The sequence below is a fragment of the Rhodnius prolixus genome, unplaced genomic scaffold (assembly GCF_049639745.1).
Source record: "Rhodnius prolixus isolate KJV_2025 unplaced genomic scaffold, Rpr scaffold_12, whole genome shotgun sequence".
Classification (NCBI taxonomy): Eukaryota; Metazoa; Arthropoda; class Insecta; order Hemiptera; family Reduviidae; genus Rhodnius; species Rhodnius prolixus.
The window spans coordinates 6,897,056-6,922,592 of record NW_027411635.1 but is presented as its reverse complement, the minus strand read 5'-3'; the positions used below and the strand labels follow the sequence as shown (position 1 = coordinate 6,922,592).

At 34.5% G+C, this 25,537-nt stretch overlaps 1 protein-coding gene across 4 annotated transcripts in view; it reads left to right on the top strand.

Moving 5' to 3' along the window:
- The first annotated feature begins 3,176 nt into the window (after nucleotides 1-3,176).
- The window catches only part of yellow-c (L-dopachrome tautomerase yellow-c), a 30,236-nt gene continuing 7,875 nt past the window's right edge, over nucleotides 3,177-25,537 (top strand). Inside the window, exons 1-3 of one of the 4 annotated variants that reach the window (XM_074142728.1) lie at nucleotides 3,303-3,325; nucleotides 15,675-15,742; nucleotides 23,236-23,516. In XM_074142728.1, the coding sequence (XP_073998829.1) occupies nucleotides 23,240-23,516 (277 nt within the window). In that variant the 5' untranslated portion in view covers nucleotides 3,303-3,325; nucleotides 15,675-15,742; nucleotides 23,236-23,239. Of the gene's footprint in view, nucleotides 3,326-3,398; nucleotides 3,849-15,674; nucleotides 15,743-21,054; nucleotides 22,861-23,235; nucleotides 23,517-25,537 lie in introns of those variants that run through there. The other 3 variants (XM_074142727.1, XM_074142729.1, XM_074142731.1) reach the window with 3 other exon arrangements.

Below are 25,537 nucleotides of genomic sequence, written 5' to 3'. Positions count from 1 at the left end.
AAATACAATATTCAAAACACTTCACAGAAAACAATGTATTAGTTGATAAACCCGGCACTTCAGTAATCTAAAGAAAACACGACAGGGATTTCTAAATTCCTACTTCCCCCTTTCGGGATAAATATACCCTAAATAGACGGAATGTCAGCATAGAGTTAATTTGTACTTCTGCTGAAGTAGAAATAAGTCGCCCCGTTAGCGGTGACGTGGTGAGACCCGAAAGCTAAGATGTATTGTGGTACTGGATTTGATTCCCGGTCTAGGCCTTGGATTTTTGATAGATAAGCCTTCATTAAATATATTTACATTTTTTCCACATTAATTGTTTCAATTATTATTATTTCTTATTACTTTTATTGAATGATGTAGGTTAAATATATTTTAAATATGTAAAGGCATAATGAATAGCCTGAGCCGTCTGAGGTGTTTAATAGTACACTATTTAATAATTGAAGTTAGATTATTATTATTATTATTTTTTATTTTAATGATTTAAGGCGCGTCAACATCGGTTATTAGCTCCCGGAGCTTTTTCCAGTGCACTGCCGGCCTCCGGACGGTGTTTTCTCGTTAATGACAACACTGTCCATCACCGTACAGTGAGCTGTAAGAAGCTCTTGGAAAGAGAAAACCTAAGGTTCAGCAGCTGGATTCGAACCCGGGACCTCCGCGTGGGAATCCAATACGCTAACCGTATAGCTAATCCATTCCTTTATTATTATTACTGTGATCTAGTTCTAAGGTCCAATGCGCTTTTACAATAGTTGGCCAGCAACTTCCAATTACTCCGCCTTGGATTTTATTTAATGGTCAATAAAAAACAATAATTTAGTCGCCTCTGTTCGCGAAACCTTAATTTGGTAGTTAGACGTAAAGCTGCCTGAAAAAATAGGCATTATTTTGCCTATTTAATGCTTTGCCTATCAGCCTCTCTAATTCTTATTATCGTAATAGATGACCTTATGCACAGTGGGTTAAACTATTAATGTGTTAAAACTCAAAACTTATTTTTCATAATTATGATTATCATTGGAACGCAAAAAGTATTCAGCAATAGCTGTTTTAATACTTAAAAAAGCTAAAAAAGTTGTGAGGCAAACATTCTGCTTCTCTGTAAATAAAAAAAGAATATTTATTTATGTCCAATGCATTCCCATAAGACAACTTACTTATGAAAAAAATAAATTTATGCTGTACAATTTCATAAAACATAATTAAAAACTGCATTAGAATTAAAATAATACGAAACTGTTTGTTTTAAGATTGCTGAAAAGAAACTAAATACTTACGAACAATTGCTTTTAAGAGCTGCTAAAGTTAAATAATTTTGTTTCTGTTAGTGAATTCCAGAATCTAGTGCTTGCAATAAAAAAAGATTTCTAATATCTAATTATTCAGAGTACTGGTACTGTTTATTCAGTCGAGTCAGTTTTTGTTGCTGCGTTTTAATCGTAGATTTAGAAACAAATGACTTGGCGCGATTGAAGGGTCTCCGGTGTTGAGGAGATAGTTGAACATTGTGAATGATTTCTTATACTTTCGCAATTATGCCATCTAAAAAATAATAGTTAAGGAGTATTATGTGCATCTCTCTTGACATTAAAAATAAAACGGATTCAGGAATTCAAGGCTCTTTCTGTTTATTATTCCATTCAGTTTTGTATACAGCCTCAAACAGCCGCAATTTGAGTAAGGCAGCACAAGAATTGAAACAAGCATCTGCCTTTTTAAGGAACAGAATGTTTCCCAAACAACTTTTTTAGCTTTTTTAAATATTATAACAGCTATTGCCAAATGTAGGTTACCAAGAAAATGAGTTCGTCGTAATCATATCTATGTATATTGTCGGCAAATTTAACATATGGAATGAATACTCCATTGCACCATTATAGAGATACTGCATTTAAGAAAGTATTATCAATGATGAAAATTTCGATGGGATTTTTAATAAAACTAACCTAGAAAATGAACGATCAGAATCGCATTTTGTGACAATTTATTATTAAAAATATACGAAAGACAAAGTCTATCATTAGAAAGGCAAATTCAATATTAATTATTATTTTATAAAATTTAGAATGACTGAATATAAAGTGATAACAAGAAGAATAAGAAGCAGAAAAATAATTCTGTAAAAATGCCAGTTTTCTGAGAAATTTTCTGAACTGTTATAGACATAACTTCATTTTTGTTATTCACAGTTATGTCGGATAGTTTAAATTTTAGCAAAAATTCGGCTTCAGGTAACGTTCTTAAAAAATAAATGTTAAAGTAAACAAATTCCAAACTGGACTTTCCCATTCATTTCATCTTTGAACAATCGTTCTATATGCTTCTATTTTCTTGACTTAGAGAAGGTATAATGGTGTGTATATACCATATATCTGTAGTTTTTCATTCAATGAGAGGACACTGTTACGAAGATCCTAGTTCATCTGTATCCATACGTGGCCCATGGATTATTTGTAAACTCAGTAAATGGAAAAATTTTGTGGTGCCCTTTCACTTTATCCCGAAGAACGTGCTTAATGGGCAAATCCATCCCTATTGAATGGTAGTCAGGGTTTATTAAGATAGGGTACAATGTTTTGAAATAGTAGCCGAGCGGTTAGAGGCGAGACCTGCGAAGCTAATATGTATTGTGGTACTGGGTTCGATTCCCGGTCTTAGGCCTTGAATTTTATTTAATCCAAAATATGTAAAGTTAATTTAATGTAAAGTATGTTTGTTAGTCGCCTCCGTCCACGACACCTAATTGGTAGTTGGACGTTAAGCCCCATCTGAAAAAACAGGCGATTACTTTACTTTACAATGTTTCAAATAAAAGTAATAGAATTAAATGTGTTAAATGGAAATATTTGAGGAAAAAATATTTGGCGGAGTGGCACTTCTGAGCTTATAAGGCATATAGGGGCAGCTGAACCAAATATCAGATTTGGTATCACTGCTATATATCAAATATATTTCTATAAAAACATCTAGACAAAAACTTTTAAAATCCATTTTCCGTATTCAATGGACCTCTTGTATTTATTTGTATTTCTAGTAAAATTTCAAAATGCGAAATCAGCACGGTTACAATAATTCTTCCAGTGATAATTTAATGTAATAATAATAATAATAATAATAATGATACAAATTTACGGTAGGAATAGTATTTAACTAATGGGTGGCAGTGATTTTTAAATAGTGGCGTCAATGACGAATAATCACGACAATTGCCGACCAACCAGCTAGTTCGTGTGTTCCCCAACTTTCTGTGTTGCTAAATTTCTACCTTAGTTACTGTTGAGAAACGTTAGAGGCAGTGCTTGGCATCTTACTAGTGAGTAAATAACAATATTTCGTTTTTATTGAAAAAAAAAAAAAAAATTCACTTCCCGATATTGCTGGTAAATACGAAGTACTAAGATCAATTTAGAATTAAGATTTTCTAAAATACACCTTCCGCGCCACGGAGCAAGATCAAGTTGTCATTAGTGAATGTTTATATTTGCTTGAGTTAGGACATTCCGTTTTTATTTAAAAAAAAAAAAAAAGAACGCCGGATGAGCAATATGTACATTAAGTTTAGCTTTACCACCAGCATCTGAGTCCAAGGTTTAGGAAGCGCAAAATCGCGGAAATCTTTGCCCATCCCATATATTTCCTTGAACCTCATATATAATAACCTTTCTTTTTCTGAAGATATTTCACCCTATGGTGGTGGATAGCCATCAAGCGCCTCAACGACACTAAACAAGCATGTAGGCTGGTGTTTTAGAGGCCCTCTGCCACATCTAAGACAGAGGAGTCCAAACATTTGCCGAAGACTCGCCAACACTTCCGGGTATCCATCGAAGGGGCAAGTAATTTTCATTCACATTCCGCGCCCTAATATTAAAAAAAAAAATATTTTTTTAATAAAAGAAATATGTAATTTTATAGTGAAATAAGTTTGGTAGTCGCCTCCGTCCACGACACAATTTTAAGGAGCAAAACCCGCCTGAAAAAATTGGCATTTTAAAAAAATATAATAAAAAATTACGGATTTATTAGTTTGTTTTGCAATAATAAAGTATCAATACTTTCACATAAATCGTGACGCCCATCTAGTATGAGAAGACAGAACTGAAGACATAAAAACTTAATGTATATTGCAGTGTATTGTTACTTCAAGCGGTGACACATCACGCAACATTTATTAGCCGATTAAAATTATGGGTTGAATTGAATTTTACTAAGGATAGTTTAAGTTTTGAGGCTTTTGCTTAGTGCATTAATTGAAAATTCAATATTTTTAAATCTTTCTAGCCATTTTCGTAAAGAATGGACTTTCTCCTTATCTTCTGTGTTTGTAATTGCAAAGTGAAATAACTCAATGCATTCAACAAGTCATATTCTTTGAATCTATGCAATAGTATAGCGTGATTATTTAATCTGGGTAGGTTTATAGCCAAGATGAATCTACCATTTTATGAACGTAAAACGATTCCACCAAATATATCGAAATTATGTGAATAGCGGTCATAAGAATGAGGATGTTTCATTATGGAGAAACTCCCTGTAATTTCAATTTAGCAGAGATACTAATAAAATTTAAAATTGACGGAATTAGGAAGTATTTATGGAATGACATATAAATTAGTTTGATTTTTTTTTAGTGAGTGAAGAAAAATGGAGATTCTATTAAAGTATCGGTACAATTTTCGTTTTCAATTAAAGAGATAAAACAAGAAGAATTATTTAGAAACATTTTTAGAAATAAATAAAATAGACGTAGCTATTGTAGCAGAAACCTGGTTAAAAAAAAACAAATTTAGCTTAACTGGATACGATATCATAAGAGCTGACAGAAGCGATGGGTACGGCGGCTCCTGTATAATAATAAAACACCAACACAAATACAAAACTGTAAATGTGCCACAAATATTCAACAGCGAAATAGTACAGACTTGTGCCGTCTCCTTAGAAATAAATAAATTAGAAGTTACCATTCTATCAAATTATTGTTCGCCCAAAACACAAAATTACAGCTAACAGTTGGGTAGCCCTCTTTAAATCAGTAAAACACCCTATTATGATATGCGGGGACATGAATGCTCACCATAATAGCTATGGCTGTTCATTTATAGACTATGAAGGAACACAACTATTAGACACATTACATACAGAGAAACTTTATATCCTGAACAATGGTGCGCCAACGCTGTTACCTAGACCAGACAGACAGCCCTCGGCAATCGATCTCTCGATTTGGTAATAGCCAAACCTTTCGGATCTGACCACCTGGGTATAGTAATAACTAGGGAACGGATTCGTATGTATTTACATATTTTTTTCTAGGCAATTTACAGACGTTTTTCAACTAGAAGTATTCATACTGACACTTTTTAAGCAGTTCGAGTCTACTTTTATTTCACATATTTCCACATATTTGGATGTTATCGCATATTTATACATATTTGATTAAAATAAATAAATATTTCTACATATTTAATCAAAATATGTACATATTTTTCATTTTGGGCATATTTTCATAATTGGGAGGTGGTTGACAGGAACTGTGAACCACAGACTGTAGGGCTGTGAATCACAGTGGTTAAAAAAGTGTTCTTAAAAGCACCAAGTCGCATTAAAATGCTAAAAGATCTCTATCCAGACTTGTGCCTTCCACCAGAACCAATATTGACAAGATGGGGTACTTGGCTGGAAGCAGCTCAGTATTACTATGAAAACTACAATAAAATCAAGAATGTCCTTTCACATCTCGAAGACGAAGCAGTAGCGATAAATACAGCCAAGTCTTTATTCGAGAAACCTAATTTAAGGAACGACCTTGCATTCATTTCTGATAATTGCGTATTTCTTGCACAAGCCATTACCCAGCTTGAGTCCCAAAATGTTCGACTGACAGAAAACGTGTCCAACGTTAAAAAAGTCATCGAAAAGGTGGAAGGAATACCTGGGAGTAAGAGAGATCTGATCAGATCAAATCTGGTAGAAGTACTGAGCAAGAACAAAGGGTGGGAGACCATCTGCCAGATTTCTGATATTATCAGTGGAACAGAAGTCACCTCAGAACATCGTGTACCCTTTACAACCAACGAGATAACTTCTTTCAGCAAGGCACCTATAACATCTGTAGATGTTGAACGATCTTTTAGTCGTTACAAGTCCATCTTACGCCCAGATCGTCGTCACTTTACGTTCCAACATTTGAAATTTCATGTGGTTGCAAACAATTTCGAAGAGTGAAGTTTTCAAAATTGAAAATTTAACACATCTTTTTATAAATAGTAAAAATGTTCTTTGTTGTATAAATCATTATAAATTGTAAAAACAAATTATTTTGTTCCTAATAAATTATTATAAATTGTAAAAATGTTCTTTTCTTATATAAATAATTATAACTTGCCCCCTCCCCCCAAAAAAATCCATTTTAATAAAAAAAAATGTCCATTTTACTTAAATATTCCAGAAAATATTTTAAGAAAATCACATATTTTCCACATAATTGACGAAAATAAATGCATATTTTAGTTAAATATTTGGCATTTTTAAATACATAAAAATCCGTTCCTTAGTAATAACTATGAACAATGGTAATAGCAGTAATTGTAGCGCGTGCGATGGCAGTAACATCGATTCCTCCTCCAATAAAAAGTGGAACTTGGAGTTGGCCGATTGGGATAGTTATGCATTGTTGACAGATAAACTGTTAACAGAGTTAAAGATAGACAGTGACCCACAGTCCAATTACAATCAATTCATAGAATTTATAAAGTTTGCCTCAGAACAGATTATTATTCCTCAAATAAAACCTTATTTAGGAAGAAAACCTAGATTCCCCATCAAGCCTTGGTGGGATGAAGAGTGCAATAGATTAAGTAAACTTAACATAGCAGCCTTCAACACTTGAAGGCTGATGATCATGATCTCTGATATACGCAACAAAATTTAATAATTCTGTTAGAAATAATTTTTGTCCTTCACCTGACTATAACTCACGAATTAAAAAAAAAAAAAAAATTAAAGTAATACAGCAAGAAAACAGTAATAACTTATCCGTAACTGTGAACGAATGATTAAAGCACGCCTTTTACGATACCTTCAACAATACCCGATAATAGCCGAAAGATTAGCCTTCGGAAATTCAAAAACTATCCAGCATTCATCATAACTGGAGTGTACAATTGCGCCAGCGCACAAGGCTGGGATAAGCACCAGCGTTTAGCTTGAACATTCGGGCATTGTTTTTTCGTAGGACGTGTAATTCAAAAGGATTTTATTTTTTTTTAACCAAATTTGTATTTGTACGCCGAAATCTAAGAGTTGAGAAAGATAAAAATAAATACGTAATCTTTTTTTTAATAAGATTCCGGAATGTTGGAGCCTAAAGGGAAGCAAGTTATTACAATTTACTTCCAAATTACGCAGCCGAATCAATATCAATTCTAGAAGTTTTTAAAAAAAGCAACATACATTCAACACCGAAAGTTTACAACTGTGAAAGTCTTGTAAACAAATTATATAAACCTTATTACAGTTTAAACGATAGTGCTTTAAAGATTAAAATAATAAGACAAAAAATTGAACAAGAGAAAAGAAATATTGTTGCGAAAATTGCTTCGCTGAAGTGGCTGAAGTGGGCATCAAAGAAATGAAGCTTAGGATTCATTGGCCAAAGAAGCCTGTGGAGAAAATACCGAAGCGCCATATTTAGTCTAACTTACCGATATTTAAGTGTTAATAAAGGAAACAATAAAAAAACAAATGGCAAACTGAGAAGCCTCAGCCTTAATAATAACATTTTTTTCAGACACTTATCACTAGTTAAACAAACAGATGGGGCTTCTTTCAGGATAATAGTGGGTGCAATAGCCTCTAGGCTGCGGTAGCGTAGCCTTTTTGGCCAACCATTGTAGAAAATAATCTAAGGAAATTTTTTACAAGCTTGATGGTCCTGAAATAGAAAACCACTATGGTTTAAGTCACGAAGTTGGTAATGAAGTATACGAGTTAATTAAAAATGATGAATGTGAGTCAACTCACACTGAACAACAAGAGAATGTACTTTTATAATTGGGATAAAACCTCTTTGATGCTCAAACAAATATAAAAAGACTTTCATTTTATAAAAAAACTACAATTTTTATTAAAATTTTTATTTATTTTTATTTAAAAAGTTCAACCCAGCAATCATCTTGAGAGAGAATACTTGAGGCTATATCATACTTACAACAATAATTTTGACTTTATAATATCTATATGATCCATTTTACCGAATTAGATCCATAACGTCGCATACGCGGCTATTATAACTTTTTGCTTTCCTCAAAGCGAGGGTTTTCAATCCACATCATGGAATACTAGAGTGATTTCTTATCCACAAAGCTATTATACAAATCTTTGTCCAGAAGAGATTTTAATTGAGGTAAATTTCCTTGGTTGAAATATTTAATTATTAATTCAAAAGCTGCTGCAAGATGTGCAAGCAAAGAGAGAAGAAAATAACTTTTGCCAACCTTTGGAGTACCACCAATGACTAAAGGACCAAAGGAAATAATCCCTCAACCAAGAATCTTTGCTTTGAAGCTTCAAGAAATACCCTTTCTTTTCTGAAAGCCTCACTTTGTGTTAATCGCGAGTAATGATAAATATCTCCACCCAACATTACTGCTACTATGTCTTTGTCATCGGAGAAGTTGCAAACAAAAATTGCGTCATTGTTGATGATATAGTTGACTCTGGAATTGTGCCACGTTTTGTTGGTTTGAACTTTCTACCTTCCATAACACCTGTCTTGCAGGCGACTTAAAATCTCAAATTGTATGGGTGGAAAGCTTAATAAGAATTAATCAGGATGTAGATAGTCGTTATGATAAATCAAAAGATATTCGCAGAAAATTAGGGGACTTAAGACAATTTATTTGTGAAGTTAAAGTACGTCTATAACTTCAGAAAGACGATACGAGTAATAACCAGGTCATGCTCTGTGTAGTAAGTAACTAGATAGAATACGGAAAAGAAGGACGAACAATTGTTTTACTTGTTAGATGTCGAGGATACCACATCTTTATGACTTGTACCAAATACAAGAGACAAAAACCATTTCTTTACGTCATACATGACCCTGCATTCAACGTTACCTTATAATTCAACTAGAACAATTCGACGCAGTAGTTTTGAGTTAATTTTATATATAATTATTTGAAAAATAGTTGTGGGCGATTGGATGCAAAAAAAAAAGTTAACCTTGCTTTGCGGTTTTTTCCACAGTCTCAACGCGAAAACATTTTACTTTGCTGAGACAAAACTTTTTAAATAATTTAAGAACGTAATGATTGAGTTTGTTACGTAACTGGTGGAGAACCCCTGGTTCTCGAAACCGGTGTTACTGAACCCCAACTTTCTTTAGTTACATCTCTGTTTTCATCTATAAAAAGATAGTGTGCGACAACGTGTCAGAAACTTTATATTATTATTTTCTAGATGGATGCATAATGCATGGGACCTCGACTACAAATGGGAATCTATTCTACCCAATAGAAAACCCTAAACCAACTCTCAAATTCATCATTCTTCACACTGACCAATTACTCTTAATCCTACCAGTACATTAGCGTACCTTTTAAAATCCGTCAGAGACAGTTTTATCAAATTTTCCTTCTGAAGTACAACTAATAAAAAGATTCATCCAAGGACCTTCATTCTTTCACTAAGAATACCTTCATTGCCTCCAGGTTCAACATGCTCCATTTAGGGTGCGTTCCACTAGGCGCTCCCAACGATCAAAATGTACCTTCAGCCGTTCCACTTGACGACATCGGTCGTTGTGGTCGTGGCGAAAACGTTACTAATGACGCCATTATTTTCGCTCACGCGAAGCTCACAACGCCCCACCTTAAGAGCTGGGTCGAAGTGGGCGTTCAGAAATTTAGCGCAATTTTTAAACGAAAAGATGGCGTCCAAAAAAATTATATCATGTAAATGAAAGTATTATCTCATGTAAATAATTGAATGTGTTTCTCGAAAGTCTAAAAAAAAATAATAAAATGAAAAATTACTTATCCCTTTACATACTAAATCACTGAATAACGATCAATTACACTTTGATAGTTGTTAGATACAAGATAGACTTGTTTTCGCTTTTCATTATTGCGATTTTGTAAAATTGCATTCCACTCTTCATCGGAACTAGATGAAGAACTTTCTAAAGCATTATTACGTTGCATTAATCCTACTGTTGCCACAAAAGACATTTTAATTTTATTTAAACGTAAATTTTATAAATACTCCTCTAAAATGTAATATAAAAAATTGCATTATATATATATATTTTTAATATAAGTCAACTTTACCAATAATTAATAAAGTTTATTATAACTGCTTATAAACGGGGTTAAAATTAAAAAACAACCTCTTCAAGCTTCTGACTTATTTTCGTTTACATGAGCGATTAAAACGCCCATAGTCCATTCCACTTGGGTTTTCGATTGTAACACTCGCAAGCAAGTGGAACGGGCAAAACCGCGGTCGTGAGCGTGATCGTTGTAAGCGCTTAGTGGAACGCACCCTTAATAATCTAAGTGAGTCCTTAGGTCTTAACCTTCTGTATGAATCTTTTCGACAGAAGATGCGCCATCTCATGTCCATTTAATTCCCACATTTTTTTAGTTAGATCACAAAAGCTATGAGAGACGGTTTCTGCAGGCTTTGAGCTTACAAAAGATTGGGACAAAATTATCTTATCTTTGCCAACTCGTCCGCTTTTTTTTTGCCACCGACCAAAACTTTCTTCACTTTTAATTCATCCAGTCTTCTTTTACATTCCCTTAACAGCTAACGATGATTACTCTAGGCTCTTTGCCAGGCTATCTTGGAAAATTCTTATTGTACTACCTGTAGTTCTCTAGTTAGTTCCAATGTACTAGAATCTAGGATTGCTATGACCACTGCTTGAAAGACAGTAGTCAAAAGTTTCAACGGCAGACTAACCTCTCTATCCTTGCTATTTATCCACATATCTACTCCTGTAAAACCTTCTCTGCCTTCCCGGCATATTACGTCCCTAAAACAAATCAAATTTTTGTACTCTCTACTTGTTAAGAGTTTTAACTTTCAGTTTACACAGCTTGCAAGCTTTACCTGATAATTCTTATTAAAATTTCTTCTGCTACTACCTACGTCTAGTCTAGATAATAGAACAGGACCTTCTTTTATCACACCTCTGTTAATCTCCGTACGCTTGTCTCTACAACTTTTAATTGGAAGTAAAATTTCTCAAATTTAATTATTAAATCTCTGAAGATGGAAGAAAATTAAAAACTGATCAGTATGACAAAAATAACATGTTGTTTCACATGGAATCATTGATATTATCCAACATTGAGTATCCAACCATGTGTTCGATTTTTTTTTAATATTGAAGCCATCATCTAACATTTAGTTAAATTTTGTATTCGAAGAAAAATTTGTAAATTATCATTTACAAGAATTGTAACACAAAGAAACCGTCCAAGTTTTACGAAATACAATAAGTTATTTATAATTTATTTAAAACGACAAACATAACCAAAATTTATGATTTAAACCAAACAAATATACTTGTTTTCATTTCCATTCATACACTTTCACAAAGTAGTTTGGAACATATTAGTTTGTACGTTTGGCCTTGTTTAATAATTGTGTATCACCTGCTGCGGGCAATTCGACTGCTGGTAAGAGACAATTGGTATTGCGGTTAAGTCAAAGTTTCAAATAATGCACTGGAAATAATAAGGTATAGGTATATGATAATAATAATAGTCTTAATTTCATTAAACACTGTCTCCTGGTCAACGACCATCGGGGTAGTCGGTCATATACATTTCATAGATTACACAAATAGACTTGATACAATACTGATAAGATACAAAAACAATACAATATGGTAGAAATAAACAATTTAAACAAAAATTAATACAAACAAATAAAAGAACGATACTCCAAATAGCTAAAGAAAAACAAATCTAAGATTTGTATGCTTACGTAAAAAATAAATTAATTAATAAAAAACAAATAAGAAAAAATAACTAAAATAAATAATAATAGTATAAATTAAATAATGGACCACACGAATTTTAGCTACTAAATTTTTAATAAGTTTTGTCGTACTTTTGTGGCAATCTTACAGTAATTAATTAACTGAATCCCAGCCATAGTCTCCATTTAAATATTTTATTAAATCATCTTTCGACAATATCTCTTAATTAAAACATTTTAATCTGGGACAGACAGCTATGAAATGGAAAGAGTCTTCCGTTTGAGACAAGTTACATAAGGTGCAGAGTGAGCTATGTTCGCTATGTTGATATGTAAATTTTAAAGTTTAAATTCAACAGACCACTTCATGATCCAAACACTATCGCTCATGTTATTGTCGTACACATAGGTAATACACTTATGCCCAAAGTTCAGTTCTCTGTACATTATGTTTGATTTGAAAATGATCTCTGCGCTCTATCAATGAATTTTAAATGAAAAACAGTTTCTAAACGGTTACGTATTTAATCAAATTCAGATTTCTAATTACTCAAATTCTCAAAAGAAATATCCGCAATTATATTAAATTTAATTATGAGGTTTTCCAAATCAGATGCCAAAATAGTTTTTTTTCCCTATTAATTCTTATTATTAATATGAGATATTAGTTGGTATATAATATAAATGACCATTTTTCTACTAAAGTTTAGAAAGAAGCTGCCATATGATTGATTTATTCTACATAAAAGAATATCATATGTTAAATTGAATAATTTAGAATGGGTGTTGGTGTAACTTGTTTGAAAAATTATACTTACGAGCTTATTCTTAGATAAAAAAAATACTAATAGATGAAGAAATATAAGAGGCACTAAATGTTAATGGAACCATTCAATTTAGTTGAAGTGTCTGCATCTTCGTGTTGATCGTGACTTAAACACGAAAAGTCGCAGGTAGTTCAAATTTGTAATTTCCCTTAAATGCTAGTAGAGGACGCCACAATATGATTTTGATCGTTAATCGGTAGAATCATTTTCTCGAGTCAATTTTTTTTTTTAGATTTTCTTAAAAACTGCTTTATTAATTTCCATTAATCTTGCTATAGTAATGCTAAATATATAACTGTATAGCTTATTTCATAATATTAGTCGAGGAAAAATCGATTGAAGATATTTTAGAGAGAGAGAAGTGGTTGGGCTTTCCACTAAATTCCCAGTTTTGGAAACAAGGAAATTCCTAGGTGAGGCGAACCAAAGTTAGGAACAGAAATAAGAACTCAAAAAAAAAAAATGCACTTTCTATTCGCAGATATTTGGAACGGTTATTTCAAATGCTTTCACTAAATAAGTTGTAAGACTCATGAATTGGTTAGGTCAAATTTTGTTGAGTATACTTGCTTGCAATACGTTCTACCAACATAAAAACTGGCGTTTAGAAGCGTTATGTGTCTAAAAAGTAAAGAATATTATGGTCTGATCTGACAAGAATGGCCGTTGGCGATAAATTCAGTAGTGATTATATTAGCGATTTGGCTTCAGTTCAGTTACTTTTGGTAACAGATAACAAGCGTTTAGTCTGAACAAAAAAAAAAAAAAACCATTTTAGCCAGTAGCACCATCCAAAACATTTTCTTTCACAATTCGAGACCACTCAAGCTGGAATGGGCACCTGTGATATGTGTGGCGTCCAACCAAAACGTTATTATTAATTACAATTAGTAACATAACAAGGCGCTACGGTAGCCGAGCGGTTAAAGGTGAGACTAATAATGCAAATATGTATTGTGGTTCTGGGTTCGATCCCCGGTCTAGGCCTAAGATTTTATTTATTTGTTTAATATGAGAACTTTGTAGTAAAGTATGTTTGCTAGTCGCCTCCATCCACGACACCTAATTTTATTTACAACACCATCAATGAAACAGTAGAGATCAATCTGTAAAATGATTCCTTCTGCTTAAGGTATTTTATTCGCTACGTTGCTGTTAAATCTCATTGCAAAACTTAAACGAAATATAAAGTCCGACATTCCTGCGATATTTCATTTTTCAGCTAATGGTTCACATATACTTAATAGCTTGAAATAATCCTTTATAATGAAAAAAGTTTAAATCAAAACACACACACACAATAACAACTTTTTTTTAACTCAAAGAAACCTTGACCCCAAAATTTGTATTGCTGGTCTTTAATAAGATTAAAAAATTGATAATTTCGTGTTTTTTTTTTTACTCCTGATTCACGAGTGTGTGACGTCATGCGTAGGATACTACTTGGAGGACACTACCAAGTTTAAGGTTTATTTATTCATGCAACAATATTCTTAGAACCTGTATTTCCTGCTCGTTCGGGAATTTCTGTGCGTCACCTCGCTGCTGGACATTCACCTCACGCAGCGCCGGTTTTCCTGGTTCAGAGCTCTTGGTCTCACACATAGATGTAGTTAGATAATTTTTTTTTTTTTTTTTTTAAAAAAACTATATACATAATTACATAAAGAAGTTCCGATGTACTAAAACACAATTTAAGGATTAAGGATTAAAATAACGGGGCAGGACTTGTGCCCCATGGCACCGCAGCCAAACGAGACTTTAAACACTATTTAATAGTTATCCTACACGAGGAACAGGTAGATGCAAGACCAATATGTTTCTAGCTTCCCAATAAACAATATGCTTTAATTATATATTTCTCTAAAACAAATGCCATATTGATTGGTAACCAACCAATGGTTTAAATCCCTCTCCTACCTTCCAACTCTATTTCTTGATAACCACCAATCCAGTTTTCTTTCGTAAATAACTTTGAATCAATATTTGATAAACATCTTCCTTTAAGGTATTTTATTCGCTACGTTGCTGTTAAATCTCATTGCGAAAGAATTACCTTTATCGCTGTAATATATAAACCGTCCAATCTTATCAGCAATACATTAAATCAGTTCCAGCACCTAATTTCCCATGATAACCATAAATTACCGTCTTCTCTTTAATTGTGGATGTTTGGTTAATGGAAATCTCTTTAGGGCTCTCAAAGGTAAACTAAAGCGTGTAATGAACGTTTTTCTAAGATTTATCTTCGGAGAGATGCTTAGATCACCCAATTGTACACAGTGTTAAACAGGGCCGGATTTCGATGAAAAGAGGCCCTAGGCTATTCCACTTATGAGGCCCTTTCACCTCCCATTTTTAAGCTTGTAAATTACGTGAGAGATAATAGAATACATCACTACTATAATATATATCAATATGTTAAATGAAACATGTTGTTTGCTATTGGTACTGTTTTTAGAATAGTGTAATTTTAATTTTGCAAACAATTTGAATGTAGGCCCCTCTTGATCTTGAGGCCCTAGGCTGAAGCCTAGTTAGCCTATAGGTAAATCCGGCCCTGGTGTTAAACTAGCTCTACGCCAAAATTTGTCGCCAATACTTCCTTGGGGCTTTCCTATTATACGCTACTATATCCCTAAGAGCTTTCTACATCAATCTCTCTAATTTAAATCCTCTTTGTATTTCCAACATACCCGCTGTGGTTGTTTAAAACTTTTTATTCCCTCCCAAAAGACAGAAATCTATAACAAATCTTTTCTTATTTTTGCAACTCTCTACCTGTTTACATTCATCATTCCCTCTTCACTCACTGTTTTTAATCCTCGAACTTATATACAGGGAAACAGAGGAAAACATCTGGCAGCTAAAGGAGGAAACGTTATTGAAGGATAAGTTTAAGCTCTTTCGTAAGTAAAAAAAAAACTCAAAGAAACTAACTTAATTGAGTATTTTTGCGACCATACATTTAGTGCGTGAGCATTTTAAATTCCACTTACTTCATTGTGCTAAATGTATTATTGATTTAAACCTCAATAGCTGAAGCTTTTGGTACTTGAGCTATTAATAATAATAATAAAGCCTTTTATTATTTAAAAAAAAAAAATAACTACAAAAGAAATTTCATTCTTTGAACATGATAAATAAAAGACATACACTGGGTCCAAAAGACCATCCGTGGAATTTTAGCCTACAATGATATAGTTAATCATCTCAAAAATTGCTTTAATTTAATTATAATTTAAAATCACAAAAATATTACAGAATATATTGTATTTTACTATTATTTATTGGAATTTAATTGAATTAGATAATTGTGATGGAAATTCCATGCATATTTACAAAAATTTATAATTGGCTTCCATTTAAGATAACCCCTTAGATATGTTATTAGCTGCTCTTTTGTGAGACTCTCCTTTTCAAAAAAGCGAATGCGAAACTCTCGAAAGTACCGGGCATTCAGCGAGAAAATGGAAAAGTATTGCTTGAGCTATTTGTAAATATATGTTTAGACACAAGGGAGCTTTCAAAAGTGGGCCCAATATATACCTATCCTAAAGATGGTAATGCAAATGTAGATAGTATTTCCCTTTTTTGATCATCATTGTTTGATACATGATGAGCGTGAAGTTCTTAGAATTTGATTGAAAGTTTGAGAGAGAAGTAGACAATAAAAGATGCTGATGATGTGAAGAGAAAGATGCGTTGATGCGGTAGATACACCTCACAGATCTGTGATAAGTACTCGCGATTTTACACTATAAGATAGTACTATTTGATTTAGTTAAAACATTACAATTTTTTCATTATAATCAGAAGAGAACATGAGAATTTGTTTTCCTTATAGATAATAAAATGGGATTATTAAGAATGAATTAATTAAAAGGAATTAAATTACGTTAGTGATATGACAACATAAATAGTGAATCTCCATAACAAAAACTTTTTAAAACAGTTTAAAAGTTAAGTATAATGATTAAACGCCAAAAGGTACACAAATCAGCAAGAACCCAACATTTCATTAATACTTCATTAATATCACTGAAGTAATTTTATTGCGTTCACTTTTCATTAATTAGTGATAATGGCCCAGTAAGACTAAGATTAGAAAAGAAACGAAACCCATATCCTACGGCACCGCAGCTACAAAAGACTTATTGTGCCTTCCCCTTTTACTTGGATCTACTAGACGTAACCTCCCCTAATAAAGAGGTTGAGGACTTTCCCTACTAGTTCTTTTTGCGCTACTATCTCCTTTGGTTTTAAAGTTCCAAAGGTATCATAGCGCAACCCGCTTGATTGCAACGCAATCGAACAACAAGTGAGAGGCCGTTTCCTCCTCTTCCTGACACAGTCTACAAAACGGTTCCAAGCTAATAAGCCCCCACCTTGTACAAATGAAATGGCCCAGTAACTGGTGGTTATGAAAAAATGGATATATTCAGCAAAATTTTAATTTCTAAAATCTGACAAGATTACAATACTTCCAAGCGTAAGAGAAAGTAAAAAATCTCTTTTTTGTAGACAGTAGTAAAAATCTGATTAAATTTTTACATAAAAGTCAAAAATATCGTTAATTTTGCAATACTTGCTTTTACCAAAAGAGCCCAAGATATTGCTAATCAAAATTATAATACTTGCAATACAAGCAACTTAAGCAAATGCAATAGTTAATTGGGGAAAGACATATGATTACCACATGTAAATTCTTGTGATATGTTAACTAAACTTGTTTTAGGTGTTGCTAGTTTGGAATGCAATAATTTCCGTTTGTCCTTCACCACCAAGGTCACAACGAGACTTAACCCTCACGGCGCTATTAGTCTAAGATTGGGAGGGCAAGTGAAAGTAGAATATCGAAACTTCCTTTAATCGTGTCATGGTTAGTATTACAGGAAACATAGTTGGCCAAAAAATCTGCTGTAGGAAATAAATTTTCTTGCGATAAAACCATATTTGAGACAATTTCACTCTCTCACTTTAAAAAAAAAAAATTCTGATTAGATTTCTGAAAGAAATGAAGCTTTTAAAAATTTAAGAGTAACGTTCCATATTTAAATTTTATCATTCTACATTAGATAGATAGAACTCCTCCTCCTAAACGGGGACTAAACGTTGATATATCTCTAAATAGTAGAGTTGAAAGTTTATCATCAAATTGTACCAAATACATAGAATTTTGGGTAAAAAAAACAGCGAAATTTAGAACTCAAATTTGAGCGTAATTTAACATTAAAATTTTATCATCTAACAATTCTCAGAATTGAAATTTTGCTGAAGTAAAGAGTAAAAAGTAGATTTAAATTGAACAATATTTCAATGAATTCTGTGTATTAGGAAGCGAGATTATACGACTCAAAACTTTAATTGTAACGTAAAACTGTTAAATTACAACAGCCCCATATCTCCTTTGCTATTAATCTCTAGTGATGATAGCACACTGGTAGTGGAATGATAATAGTATCCAGTCCTTAATTAATATTGAAATGTTACTCTAGGGCAGGGTCCTATTAACATTTTCCTGCGACCCGCGACACAAAACGGCAGATAATACAAATTCTAATCATAAAATGTTTCAAATTTGATGTTAATAAAGTTTGGTAATTTTCGCTAGTACAATTATTGTCTCAGAGTTCAAATTTTATATTTGTAATCCGCGCTCTTTCTTTGTATGATCACTCGATTTTTGGTGCGCCAATTTTACACCAGACAAAGCGAGTACTTGCCGTCAAAGCTAAGGATCTCTAGTTATTTATTTTTTTGGGTGCAACAGTTGATGGATGAATGTGAATGCAATCGCATTATTTTTATTTCGTCTGGCTTTTTAATAGAAAAAAAATGATGAAGGAAGATATGAAGCAATTTCATAGAAGACATAATGCCGTTTTTATGCTGATTTGTTAATAAATTTCATTATAATTAATTACTAATCTGTTTTATAAATAAGTGAAAAACAATTAATAAATAAGAACCCGAAATAAATATAAATTAATTCATTAAAAAAAGAAATATGTATACTGTGGCCCTCGGTAATAAACCAATAACCTTTTGCGGCCCTGGGTAATAAACCAATAACCTTTCGCGGCCCTCGGTAATAAACCAATAACCTTTTGCGGCCCTCGGTAATAAACCAGTAACCTTTTGCGGCCCACGGTAATAAACCAATACCTTTTGCGGCGCTCGGTAATAAACCAATAAACTTTTGCGGCCCTCGGTAATAAACCAATAACATTTTGTGTCCTTTTACAGAAAAAGTTTGCCCATCCCTCATCCAACCACCTTCTCTCCAAAAGTGTCCATAAGCGAATTTTTCTGGAATTTTTTTTTAAAAATAAAAGTTGCAAAACAGCGAAGCACAGGATAATTACAAGTAAAAATTCAACAAGTAAATACAAAAATACTTATTAAGCAGATGTTGGCGTCTGGCAAGACATTGAAGCTATGCCTATGTTATATCTCCGCGTATAAGTTAGTAAAAGTAAAGTAATGCCTATTTTTTTTCAGGCTGGTTTTACATTCAACTACTAAGGCCTATACCGGGAATCGAAATTACCACAATAGTTTTTAGCTTTGCAGGCCTCGTCACTAATCGCTCAGATATCGTGGTATAATAAAATAAGTTGCAAATTTTTGTTAACTGCCTGTATGTCTGATTCTTGAACATATTTATTTATTTTGTACGCAAAGGTTTTATTTTTTCTCTCCTTTAAGGAGGTTTAGAGTTTGGTAGTAAAATAATTAATCATTATTATTCAAATGGAATTCAAAGAAATTACAAATGTGTTAAAAATGTCTCTGATGAGGAATTTAATATATTGAATAGCAGCATGACTACAAAGTATCACACTACAAATTATCACAAAAAAAAAGAATAGAAAAAAGAGAACTGAATTTAACAACTTTGTATCCAGCCAATATACTTTTAATAAAAAATAAAATGTACCAGTTACCAATTTTTAACAGAAAATTTATTAAAGAATTTTTAATTAATTTAAAAATTGCTTTAATTTTATAATAGAATGAATAGATAAAAATTAGTAGTTAGATAGATAAAACATTGTCGTCCTGATCGGTTGAACCCCACTACATAAATATAAAAGCTTGATCTAAAATTTTCAAAAACTTGACAAGAGAAAATAAAATGTAACACAAAGTCTGAAACATTAGCTTTACACAGAGTTTATATATTGACGTTATTAAGAACCAAAGTACTAGCCATTGAAGTAAAAGTTTGTCTTATTAAGATTAGGTAGTCTAAATCGAGAAATCAATTCTGTTTCGTTACAGAAATTAAACGGCCATATCTCATCATTGAACAACAATGTCGAATGAATAGATGGTTGCATATAGGGCTTACTATTTTTTGCGCAGAAATATATATAGGGTTGACAAAATATTTTACCAGTCTAACTAAATGACAGACCTAAGTAACTTAATAAGTTCACTACCTCTATTGGTTCCCCCCAAAAAAACGCACCCTCCGAAATTTGGAAAAATTGATAATTTTAGTGTTATGAGAATCAAAGCTAATCTTTTATTACTATATTCATACAGCATTAATTGCTGTTTAATTGTGTCAAGCAGAGAACTTGCGAAAATTACTATTTCGTTTGCATTAGACCATAAGAAACGAGCCGTTGTTTCTGTGAATTTTTATTGATGAGGCACAATGCGACTCAAAATATCGAATTATATTGCTTAAATTCAAATTATAATATGACAGTGACAAAAGCACATTTATAATAGCTACAGACGATTTATTAAAATCAACTGTATTCAAGAGTTAATAGACCGACAGAATTTAGCATTGTCATTGAGAGTCTTCATAATATTAGTATATAGGGCAATCATTTAAAGTATATTTATTTTTGCCATAACATTTTATGAGATGGCCTTTTAAAGGTCAAAAGCCTTTCGAAAATCGATAAAAAATGATTATTTGATCATTGTTTGGTCGGGCGCAGCGGAGGCTGGCTACACAGGCGGGTGACTCGCGCTGATCTCTCTCTTCTCTTTCTCACAATTCTCCCATTTTCGTGCCTACGCATTCCCTCGCGCTCTAATCCCTTTGTTGTCTTTCCTGCTTCTAATAAATAAGTTATTACTTAACCTTTGTTTACTTAAGCCTTCTATTTCTTTAAATCTTTCTTTTATAGATTATTTTGTTTGATTATCACGCCACCAAACTTTCCCATTCTCCGTCATCTTAGATCATACGGTCACATATTTTATTTATTTAGTCTGCTGATAGCCAGCTTCTAGTGTACCGCTACTAGCATGTAGCAATTGTATTCACCGCATCTACTTCTGTCCGCCTGTGGCACAGCTACCTTAAGTATCTACTGTCTCTATGCTCTCCGGCCGTATTCGCTGCATAAACCGCCCCCGACTCCACACCACGCCATGCTTTGCCAGGCGTATGATAGTAGAAGGCAGCTCGCCAAGCAGCTGTTACATCAGCTCCTGGACATGCCTTCCCACTCCGCTGCCCCGTCCGTGGAACACATGCAGGTGTTGTCCCAGATCGTATCGCGCTGTTAGAGATCTAGGCCCCAAACTTAGCCTCGTTTATCGCATTCGCGCTGCTTGCTTGCCAGTGAAACTCGCTAGCAATTTGAGACCGCGCAAGTGGAGGTGGAATTTCTCACTGTGGGGCATCTTAAACGTTCCTAAGGGATTTCTTGCATGCGCTTAGGCTCTACTTCCCACCTCACCTCCCCGCACCAAACCTCGTAGGGCTGCCCCTGCTTCACGGGTTACGTTGCGCCCGTCCACGTCTGCCCGCTCACCCCGGTGGCATTTGCTGCCTCAACCCCCCCCCCCCACCATGACTTCTCGCCGGGCTGCATCTCCCCCCTGCGCCTCCGACTGTAGGGCCCTTCCCTATACCTGCAAGTCCTGCCAAGGCAGGCACTCCATTCGATAATGCATAGGCTTAAAACCCTATTTGTGCCACACCGCCGCTAATACGTCAGCCAGGTGGAGTTAACTGTTTATCCGCGGCGCATCGCAACTAAAAGTGCCGATCCCTTCATCGGTGTCTCTTTTGCGGGCGCGCGCACCACACGCTCGTCTATTTGGGCCGCAAAACCCTCTCGGCGCCCCCTCAAACGCCAAAGAGGTGTTCTCCCGCCCCCGATGTAAACCCAGTGGCCGCTTGGTGGCATCACCGATGAAGCATCCTTGCACTCGGGTTGCTACTCAATCAGCCGCGTCACTGTCGTGCAAACCGCTTCCGGGGTTATCCGCCAACCCTTGGTCAAGCTCTGGACCCTGCTCACCCAATAATCACAGAAGCTGATTCTTCTGGGCGGGCGGGATATTTGATCGGGCGCAGTGGAGGCTCAATTTGAGGCGGGCTACTTGCGCATACCTCTCTCTTAATTCTCTCTCTCGTACCTACGCACTCTCTCGCGCTTTAATCCCTTTATTGTCTTTCTTGCCTTTAATAAATAAGTTATAACTTAACCTTTGTTTACTTAAGCCTCCTATTTCTTTAAATTTTCTTTTATAGATTATTTTGTTTATCACGCCAAACTTTTCCCTTCTCAGTCCTCTTAGATCATGAGTACACATCTTTTATCTATTCAATCCGCTGCTAACCAGCTTCTAGTAGACTACTAGTGCCCACATGTAGCACTACCACTCACTGCATCTATTTTTGTACGCCTCTAGTGCCCGTATAGCACTTCCGTTCACCGCATCTACTTCTGTTCGCTGTGGCACAGCTGCGCTACGTATCTACTTCACTTCCGCCTAGAACACCGCTAATCCCCGCATCCGTTCATTCCAGTTATATCACTGCTGCTGAGCGCTTTCTGTTTTTACCACCTTCTCCGCTTCTTTGGGCTTAAATGGTTGGGGTTCCTTAGTGATCCAAACATCTATAACTCCTACGCTTCTTTGTTCTTGGGACTCACTACATTCTTGTCCCCCTTCCCATTCCTCTCCACCGCTTTTTTCGGCGGTTTGAGCTGAGACTCTTCGCCCTCACTTGTGCCCGTGGCTTCCGCTTCCTTCCCCGAAGGTAAGATCTCTTTATTCTTTTCTTTTTCTGCATGTATTCTTTGTGTCGCACTTTATTTATATTACGTATTTATAATTCTATTTATTGTGTTCTGGCCGCTCGTTTCTGTAGGAGGGGATTTTAGTTTTTGTAGCGATTTTTTGTTTTATTAAGTACTAATATGTAAATTGCCGTTAGAGAAACTTGTGTAAATGATCAGAACTTCTTTTTTGTAACCACAAAGGAAAAAATATTTATATTTATCTTGAATCTGAATTAATTATCTTTTACAAAAATATGTTCCTTAGCTTCAGCTACGCCACTGTTCATGACAATAAACTTATTCTATCGTAGAACTAATAAGTATATTAATGTAAGATTAACCTTTTATTTCAGAGAGATGAAGCAGGTACTTTATGCGGTGCTGTTCCTCGTATTGGGAGTGTTTTCTGGAGGCCGAGCAACAAATACCAAGCTAAAGGAAGTATTCTCTTGGAAACAGCTGGATTATAAGTTCGAAGATGAAAGTGCCCGAAATCTGTCCCTAGAGACTGGGGAATTGATTAAGGAACACAATCTACCGCTGGGACTGGAGGTTTGGAAGGACAAGGTGTTCATCACTGTGCCGCGCTGGAAGTCCGGAGTGCCATCAACCCTCAACTATGTGCCTAAAAACGGTAAAATATTGTTTTCGTTAACTAAGTTGTTATAAAGTACAGTTTGCATACATACCGGTCTTCTATTAAATTGAAGTAAATTCTCTCTCAGGCAGCCTATTTCTTTCTCTCTGCCGATTACACTAAGCAAAAAAGTTGGTAGCAACATTAGTGTTTCCTTACCTTGTTCGTTAGTGTATAACGATTTAACTACAGAGCTGAATTTAAAATTGCAAATGTCTCTGGATTCCTGTGTTCGTTTTATTTTGGATGTAAGAAGGGATGAGCAAATTACCCCTCACTTCATACTTCTTGGTGGCTGAATGTAAAGTACAGAAGGAAGTATTTCCTTGGCAACTCCCTGTACATGAAGGCCCAGTTAGATCTTAGAAACACCAGAAAAGTCAACACTTAATTTAAAAATATTATACAATACCAACATTTAAAACAGAATTGTATAATTATTTAATGTAGTTGTTCAAAGATGTTGCCAGTTAATAAGTTCAATTATATTTATTTATTGCATATTTATTATTATTTAAAAATTATTTAATATTATTTACAAACAATGTAAATATGTAGAAAAAGAATTTCAAGATTCTTACTACCCGATATTTGAACGTTTTTCTGCTAGTAAAAATCCGATCACTCTTGGAAGACATTTTAGTTAATAATATAGTCAGTTGACTTGCGTAAGCAAAATTAGAAATACTGAAAACAATTTTTACTCCATACAAGAGAAAATAATATTACGGTTTTAATAATTCATTCTTTATGTACGAGGGTCGTTTGAAAAGTCCGTGCAAAGTCAGAGAGATAGCACCACTGGCGCGTATCGAGGTTGTTTAGTTAGTAGCATCTCTTGGAAGAACGCACACCAAGTTTCAGCCAGATCGGTCTATTTCTTTGTGTTTGGCATTCGTTTGAATCGAGCAAGTCGAGTGATTTTCAAAAAATGGACGAAAAAGAATTTCGTGTGTTGATTAAACACTACTTTATGAAAGGCAAAACGCCTCAGGAGACTAAAGAGAAGCTTGATAAACATTATGGTGACTCTGCACCTTCGATTAGAACCGTTTATAAGTGGTTTCAAAATTTTCGGAGTGGCCATATGGGCACAAGTGACGCTGAACATTCTGGACGCCCTGTTGAGGTTACTACTCCAGAAATCATTGATAAAATCCATGATATGGTGATGGATGACAGAAGAGTGAAGGTGCATGATATTGCTAGTGCTGTGGGCATCTCGAATGAACGGGTACATAATATTTTGCATCAACATTTGGACATGACAAAGCTATCCGCAAGATGGGTGCCGCGATTGCTCACGCTTGACCAAAAACGAAATCGTGTGAAGTGTTGCAAGGACGGTTTGCAGCTGTTCCAGAAGAATCCGCAGGACTTTAAGCGTCGTTTCGTCACTGTGGATGAAACATGGATACATCACTACACTCCTGAGACCAAAGAACAATCTAAACAATGGGTTACCAAGGAGGAATCTGCGCCAAAAAAGGCGAAGACCGTTCCTTCGGCCGGAAAGATTATGGCGACTGTCTTTTGGGATTCGCAAGGAATAATCCTCATCGACTATCTGGAAAAGGGTAAAACTATTACAGGTGCATATTATTCATCGTTATTGGACCGTTTGAAAACCGAGCTGCAAGAAAAACGCCCACGATTGGCCCACAAAAAAGTCCTTTTCCATCACGACAACGCACCAGCTCACACCTCAGCAGCTGTGGTCGCAAAATTAATGGAAATAGGGTTCCAACTCGTTTCACATCCCCCCTATTCTCCAGACTTGGCTCCCTCGGACTACTATTTGTTCTCCAATATGAAGAAATGGCTGGCGGGAAAAATATTTTATTCAAACGAGGAGGTGATTGCAGAAACGAATGGCTATTTTTCAGACTTGGACAAATCCTATTATTCGGAAGGGATCAACAAACTAAGCAGCGTTGGACGAAGTGTATAAGCCTAAAAGGAGACTATGTTGAAAAATAAAAAAGGTTTACCCCAAAAAATTAAGTAGTTTTTATTTT